At 38.6% G+C, this 8,144-nt stretch overlaps 1 protein-coding gene across 4 annotated transcripts in view; it reads left to right on the plus strand.

Moving 5' to 3' along the window:
• The window catches only part of ZEB2 (zinc finger E-box binding homeobox 2), a 132,129-nt gene that overhangs the window by 116,366 nt on the left and 7,619 nt on the right, over positions 1-8,144 (plus strand). For all 4 annotated transcript variants that reach the window (XM_030883018.3, XM_060302471.2, XM_030883021.3 and 1 more), the window contains 2 exons: positions 392-2,364; positions 3,742-3,922. In XM_030883018.3, coding sequence (XP_030738878.1) covers positions 392-2,364; positions 3,742-3,922 — 2,154 coding nt within the window. The remainder of the gene's footprint in view (positions 1-391; positions 2,365-3,741; positions 3,923-8,144) is intronic.

The raw sequence follows: 8,144 nt of genomic DNA on the forward strand, positions 1-8,144 counted from the left end.
TAGAGTCAATGGAATCTTCACAGAGTTGATTAAAGCCATGGCTACACTTCCCTTTGAATACTGTGACATCTTTATCGTGCTATTGACCACACATTAATCTGACACTCTGTTTAAATAGGAGGCCGCCGATGGCAAGACCAGATTTGGGATCTTGGCTGAAAAAGGCACAGATAGCCCTCACCTTCCACTGCTAACATCTTGAATTATGTCCTTCCAGGGTAGATAAAGCCCTGAAACAGTGATAGCCACATAATTCTAATCTAACCACCAAGAACGTAGAGGTGCCCCATTGTGTTCCTTTCCTTTGGTTGCGCAGATTCTTGCCTTGGTAGACAACTGCAGTCGTTACCCAATCAAAAAAATGTAACGTCAATTTTAATTGTCATTTTAGGTGAAAAACCGTACGAGTGCCCCAACTGCAAGAAACGTTTCTCCCACTCTGGTTCCTACAGTTCACACATCAGCAGCAAGAAATGTATTGGCTTAATCTCTGTAAATGGCCGGATGAGAAACAATATCAAGACGGGTTCTTCCCCTAATTCTGTTTCTTCTTCTCCTACTAATTCAGCCATTACCCAGTTAAGAAACAAATTGGAGAATGGAAAACCACTTAGTATGTCTGAACCAACAGGCTTACTTAAAATTAAAACAGAACCACTAGACTTCAATGACTATAATAAAGTTCTTATGGCCACACACGGGTTTAGTGGCACTAGTCCCTTTATGAATGGTGCCCTTGGAGCCACCAGCCCTTTAGGAGTTCATCCGTCTGCTCAGAGCCCGATGCAGCACTTAGGTGTAGGGATGGAAGCCCCTTTACTTGGATTTCACACGATGAATAGTAATTTAAGCGAGGTACAAAAGGTTCTACAGATTGTGGACAACACAGTTTCCAGGCAAAAAATGGACTGCAAGGCTGAAGAAATTTCCAAGTTGAAAGGTTATCACATGAAGGATCCATGCTCTCAACCTGAGGAACAAGGAGTTACTTCTCCTAATATTCCACCCGTAGGTCTTCCAGTAGTGAGTCATAATGGTGCCACTAAAAGTATTATCGACTACACGTTAGAAAAAGTCAATGAAGCCAAAGCTTGCCTCCAGAGCTTGACTACTGACTCAAGGAGACAGATCAGTAACATAAAGAAAGAGAAGCTACGTACTTTAATAGATTTGGTCACTGATGACAAAATGATTGAGAACCACAACATATCCACTCCATTCTCCTGCCAGTTCTGTAAAGAAAGTTTTCCTGGCCCCATTCCTTTGCATCAGCATGAACGTTACCTTTGTAAGATGAATGAAGAGATCAAGGCAGTCCTACAACCCCATGAAAACATAGTCCCCAACAAAGCCGGAGTTTTTGTTGATAATAAAGCCCTCCTCTTGTCATCTGTACTTTCTGAGAAAGGAATGACAAGCCCCATTAACCCGTACAAGGACCACATGTCTGTACTTAAAGCATATTATGCTATGAACATGGAGCCCAACTCTGATGAACTGCTGAAAATTTCTATTGCTGTGGGCCTTCCTCAGGAATTTGTGAAGGAATGGTTTGAGCAACGAAAAGTCTACCAGTACTCAAATTCCAGGTCACCATCACTGGAAAGGAACTCCAAGCCGTTAGCCCCCAACAGTAATCCTCCCACAAAAGACTCTTTATTACCCAGGTCTCCCGTAAAACCCATGGACTCCATCACGTCGCCATCTATAGCAGAACTCCACAACAGCGTTACGAATTGCGATCCTCCTCTCAGGCTAACAAAACCTTCCCATTTTACCAACATTAAACCAGTTGAAAAATTGGACCACTCCAGGAGTAATACTCCTTCTCCCTTAAATCTTTCCTCCACATCTTCTAAAAACTCCCACAGTAGTTCTTACACTCCAAACAGCTTCTCTTCTGAGGAGCTCCAGGCTGAGCCTTTGGACTTGTCATTACCAAAACAGATGAAAGAACCCAAAAGTATTATAGCCACAAAGAACAAAACAAAAGTTGGCAGCATAAATTTAGACCATAACAGTGTTTCTTCGTCATCTGAAAACTCAGATGAGCCTCTGAACTTGACGTTTATCAAGAAGGAGTTTTCAAATTCAAATAATCTGGACAACAAAAGCGCTAACCCAGTGTTCGGCATGAACCCATTTAGTGCCAAACCTCTATACACAGCTCTTCCTCCACAAAGTGCATTTCCTCCTGCCACTTTCATGCCACCAGTCCAGACTAGTATCCCTGGGCTACGACCATACCCAGGACTGGATCAGATGAGCTTTCTACCACATATGGCCTATACTTACCCAACCGGAGCAGCTACTTTTGCTGATATGCAGCAAAGGAGAAAGTACCAGCGAAAACCAGGATTCCAGGTAATGAGACATATCTTTTTGCTTCAAAGAGAGGAGGTGAAAATTATATCGTTTATGTGTATGTAGGAAAAACATCTTAGTGAAAAAAATCTAGTGCTGTATTCTCAGCAGAAATAGAAGAGTGGGTTTGAACTTGAATCTAAAACTGAGTGAGCTACACAAATAAATGGAGAAACAGTGGAACACTGTGCTACGTAAGCACTTTTGCCTTAAGAAAGATAAAGAACTTAATATTTATTTTTGAAATTTATTTGGATTGATCCATCTGCTTTCAGAATTATACATTGATATGAATATTCGGTAGCATTTACATAGATGCTAAAAGGTAACATTTATGACAGTCACATACTTCTAGAGACACTCAAAACTTGCAATAACGCATGTATAAATTTGATGTTCGCTTCATTTTATAGTTTATTTGGAAGAGCATTTTAAAAATATTTTGTACATTCCACACGATTTCCTTTGTAGGTTTCAAGCTAGAAAATAATTTATGGTTTTTCAAACACAAAAGCAGGTATGTTCTAACATCATGGAGTATAATCCCTGTTTGCAAAATAGGAGTGAAAGTAGCAGGGCACCTCTGTAACAGCTGTTCCGGTATTCCAATTTACAGTACATCTGCCCTCTTTGTAAATGTATTTAAGCCTATTTAATCTTCTCTAGTATTAATTAGTGCAAACGTAGTCTAAGAAAACCGAACTGTGGGCTAGCAAATGGAAATGTATGTTATCATGCAAGTTTGCACGCCTTTGGATCAAGACAAAATAAATATCAAGAAATTTAATAATTTACTGATCCACATTCATTATTGCTCAGCGCTGAAGGCTGTTTTAACATAGAACATTGATAAAAAAGTGTTATTAATATTCCCTATTTCAAATTAGAAAATTAAATATAAAAATATAGCTTGAGGCCTTTAGTTGGTAGACATACATTTAAATAGATTGCATAATAATAACATTTTGTACCTAAATATAAAATTCAATTAAAATGGGGTTTCCGCAGCTATGGATCATTCCTAAAGTTAAGCACGCTGGAAAATACACAAATTCTGATGTTTAATTCTCACTCACAGGTATTTCCTGATAGGAAGAGAATTCAGGAATTTGGGGGAGTTTATGTTTTTCTCACCTTCAGAGTTGACCATTTTCTATCCCTGAAAAACAGCAAGCTCTACCACCTAGGGCAGAGAAGGTTTATATTTTTGTTGAAATGTGAAACCTCATATATTGTTTGTGGAAAGTAATAGTTTTTAAAAACTAGATCGATCCGTCGCGAGCACCTCTGAGGTTCTCCAAATGTCAGCCGATGCGAAGTTGTTTGGTACAAACACAAAGAGAAGCAACTGTGTTGAACTATGTGATTATATCACAGGGAGAATTGCTTGATGGAGCACAAGACTACATGTCAGGCCTAGATGACATGACAGACTCCGACTCCTGTCTGTCTCGAAAGAAGATCAAGAAGACAGAGAGTGGCATGTATGCATGTGACTTATGTGACAAGACATTCCAGAAAAGCAGTTCCCTTCTGCGACATAAATATGAACACACAGGTATGAGTGACTTTGACTAGCTAGTTAGAGCTTCCCGGCCTGCTGTACATTTCATAATATTTAATGAGTACACTTGTGCAACATAAGATGTAGCATATGCTGATACCTTCAACAAGGAAGAAATAATGCTTTTGCCTAGCTCAGTGGGACTTTTTCGTTGCCTGTTTATTGGATCATTCATGTGTTTATCAGTGTGCTTGTCTTATATTTTTTGAGTTAGTCTTACACCAAATTCACAAATCATGTCAAAGATATATTTAAATGACCAGGGCAGTGAAATGACATGACACAAGCCAGCTATTGAAAATATCTTCAAATTCTTAAGCTGTGATGAACCTGTGTATGGAAACATTTAACAATAAAAAATTCAGTCAATGCTGTATTCGTTTCATCATCGAAACATCAAGGAAGCCACGATTTGGGGGTGATTCTGTTTGATTTTCATAAGTTGGCCATGTTTTGAATAAACTAAAAGTGTTAGGACTGTGAAAGAAAAGACATAAAGTGGATAATAGGCCAAATGAGCTACTGAAATTACTAATATTTGGAAGACTAAAATACAACTTTCTAAATTTAAATAGTTTCTTTCCAATTCATGCATTCCTCATTAGGAAGCGTTGACAAGATAGCAGCCTGACTCTTCCCCATAAGGAGAGAAGTAATGAGTTAATTTTTCAAAAGAAAGCTGAAGTGCCATAAGGTGAAGCAATATTAGTTCCCACAATCCAAGATCTGATCTGCAACTGCGTGCTGGAGCTACGCCTGTGTTCCCTCCCTCCCCCTCCTTCCACCCTTAACCACAGAGTAACTCGGCTTCATCCCTGTTCTTAACCCATCTCCAGCTTTTCTCCAGTAGAAATTTGGCATGCTGTACTGGCCCTAAGTGGGAAAAGAAAGAATGTAGGATTGCAACCAAAATACTGATGGGCGGAAATTATAGGAAAATTCTCATTTTAACCAAGATGTCTAGTATCAAACATTTTAATATAGGGACTTCCCTGGCAGTCCAGTGATTAAGACTCCGCCCTTCCAATGCAGGGGGCGCGGGTTCGATCCCCGGTCAGGGCACTAGGATTCCACATACCTCACAGCACAGCCAAAAAATAAAATAAAATGAGCCTTGAAAAAATGTTTTTAATATAGAGGAAAAAATTAACCTAACATTAATGCTCTTTGGGAAAAAGTAATGAAGAGGCAAAAAAGAACAAGAAAAAAGAAGAAAAGGGAATGTGAATACCTCCTGTCACAGTTTGTCTAAATACGTAGCACCCTTTTTAGTGACTGAAAACCATCCTTGGGAAGCCTTTGTACTGATCACTCTCCCTTACTCCTCACTGGGCATGTGAGGGAGGCAGTACAAGTGACCACAATCACCTGAGGGTCAGGGAAAGTTGGGTGAGTCCTACAACGTTAAGTGTTGAGGGTATTTGTAAAAAGAACAAGGTTGATTAATAACAGCGCTCTTATTCCAACCAACCCAGTTTTCTTTTTCTTCAGTTGTCTGATACTAATTGCTATGATTTCAAAAGTTCAACTAATGATACTTTTAAAGCAACCTAATTTGAATAGCAAATCCCAATAGTTTTTACACTTGTAAAATTCAATGTTTGAAACATCACAATTTTCTTACATTTGTCTTTTTTTTAAATTTGTTTTTATTTTTGGCTGCGTTGGGTCTTTGTTGCTGCGCGCAGGCTTTCTCTGGTTGCAGCGAGCTGGGGCTGCTCTTCGTTGCGGTGCGCGGGCTTCTCATTGAGGTGGCTTCTCCTGTCGCGGAGCACGGGCTCTAGGCACGCAGGCTTCAGTAGTTGTGGCTCGCGGGCTCCAAAGCGCAGGCTCAGTAGTTGTGGCGCACGCGCTCAGTTGCTCCGTGGCATGTGGGATCCTCCCGGACCAGGGCTCGAACCCGCGTCTCCTGAGTTGGCAGGTGGATTCTTAACTACTGCGCCACCAGGGAAGTCCCTGACATTTGACTTTTATGATAGATATCAATAGATGTTTTCTTTAGTACCAAGTCCTATTTTTGTATTATAGATTAAAGATATTTTCATACCTCAATTTACTTTAATATCTTAATCAACCTCAAATATATTTTGTATTCATTATTCAACTACAATAGGCACATCATTGAAGGCATCTTTCCCTCTCTGATTGGTTTTTATTATATGACCATATGCAAACTCTACCGTTTACTACATGGTGAGTGTAAAACTTTTATTTTAGTGAGGGCTGTCATACATATCGACATCCAGTCAGTATCTTTATTTCTTATAAATTAGTCCATAAACTTCAAGGTGTATAGATAGTTAAGAGACCCCAAAGTTGACAAATGCAAATATGCATAATCAATTTGAAAAATATACTATACTAAAAAAAGATAAAATATTCTGGTCCTTTAAGATGTGAGATCAGCTGCCTAGAAACGTTGCCTAGCAACAAGATGCTAACCATCCAATGGTTTCTCTAAACATGTGATTAATTATCCTCCTGTTGGCTTCCCAGCTTGTCAAGTTTCCAGTGTGTTAACTTTTTGGTCTCCTGACCAAATATCTCATGACATTACTACTGTCAGTTATTAGGTTCCATCAAAGTGAAGTTCTTCATGAATTTTCTATCAGTATGATATATGTGGAAATTTAGTTCATTTTCCTTCCCTAATTGGGCCCCACAAGCCTTTTATTTGTTTATATTAAGCACTAGTAATACTTTGAGAATGTGTTAATATGAAAATTATAAGTGAGAACAATCTTTGGGTTGATTGATTCTAAGGTTGGGAAATGAAGTTGAATGGTCATTTGATTATGTGTTGATTACGAATGTGTCATTGATAAAGTGTGTTTGTTACATCTGTCTACAATTTAACATATAGAATAGTTTAAATTATGCAGGAAATTATGAGCTACTTATTCTCGAGATCCTGTGCTCTTTTACCTCGGTCTGTTTAATTTATTTCCTAGGCAGACACCAAAGATATAATGCTTAATTCTCCTTACCAATAGCTCATTGATTGCTTGCTTTTCCTGGGAATCGGGACTGGGACAGAGGAAGGAAACACTACATAAATGTTGATTTCAATAGGATTAATTGTCACAAACAAGGACTGTGAAATGAACAATCTGAAACTCCTGTTAGGCACTGTAAAGCACTCACTTATATTCCACTAAAATTTAAATCTGACATTTATTGAGTACTTTCTCTATTGAGACATTGCAGTAGGTGCTCTTAAACCCACTTTATTGAGAAAAGTAATAAAAATGTTTCTACTTTTGAGTGAAGTCAGAGTTTCAAATAAATTACCAGCCAATTTTGTTTCTCAGTTACATGGTAATATTTTTCATACCGCAAACCTTTCATTTATTAACTTCAGTTATCATTCTAGCTGTCAGGTGAATCATGAATCTTGATATTAGAGAAAAAATCTTACCCTGAAAAAGTTTTGACTCACTCAGTGTCAGTTTGGATGTTTTTTTCTGAATCTTGTTCATGTGGAAATTTAATTCCAGGACATCTTGATTTGAATCAGGTAAACCGATCAAACAAGTTAAAAAGAGATAAATGACGAAGTAAGTTCCTATTTAAATTGAATTTATTAAATGCTTACCAGTGAAATTTCTGGAGATGAGTAGAATATTTAGTGCAAGGCATAGGTCAACACTCCTGCTTCCCAGTTCTGTCCTTTGTATGGCTTAATAGCTGAACATTTTATTCTTTTAGGTTGTCAGTTCAGAGTGTAGAATTAATGTATTTCAATATAAGCATATTATTTATTATCAAAGGAATTCCCTGAAAATCACTTGCCGGTAGCCATCAAATATCTGTATCTTAGACTGCAGGTCAGTGGGCATCCCCCAGGCATTTCTAACAGGCCTTGAACTTGTCCTTGAGAATGCTCCTTCTCTCTCGGGATGCTGCTCTGTGTTTTGTTCCTTTGGAAAAGAGAAAGCCACATCAGCTGTGAAGTTCATTCAAAGCTGTTCACACGCTGATCCATGTAGTTACCTAACTGATAGACATTTTTGTGCTCTTGAGCTGCTGAGACATTTAGGGAGGTGGTAGGACAGTTCTGCCCACGTGTGCTGTAGCAACTAAAGAACCAGGAAAGTTTTTATCTGCAATTTCTCTTCTCTCCACTCAGATTCATTTCATCCATGTACTCTGCTCCTGATACATGCATCTTGCTTACGACTTGGGAAATTATTGAACGTGTATTCATAAATACAAA

Source organism: Globicephala melas, chromosome 7 (assembly GCF_963455315.2).
Source record: "Globicephala melas chromosome 7, mGloMel1.2, whole genome shotgun sequence".
Taxonomy (NCBI): Eukaryota; Metazoa; Chordata; class Mammalia; order Artiodactyla; family Delphinidae; genus Globicephala; species Globicephala melas.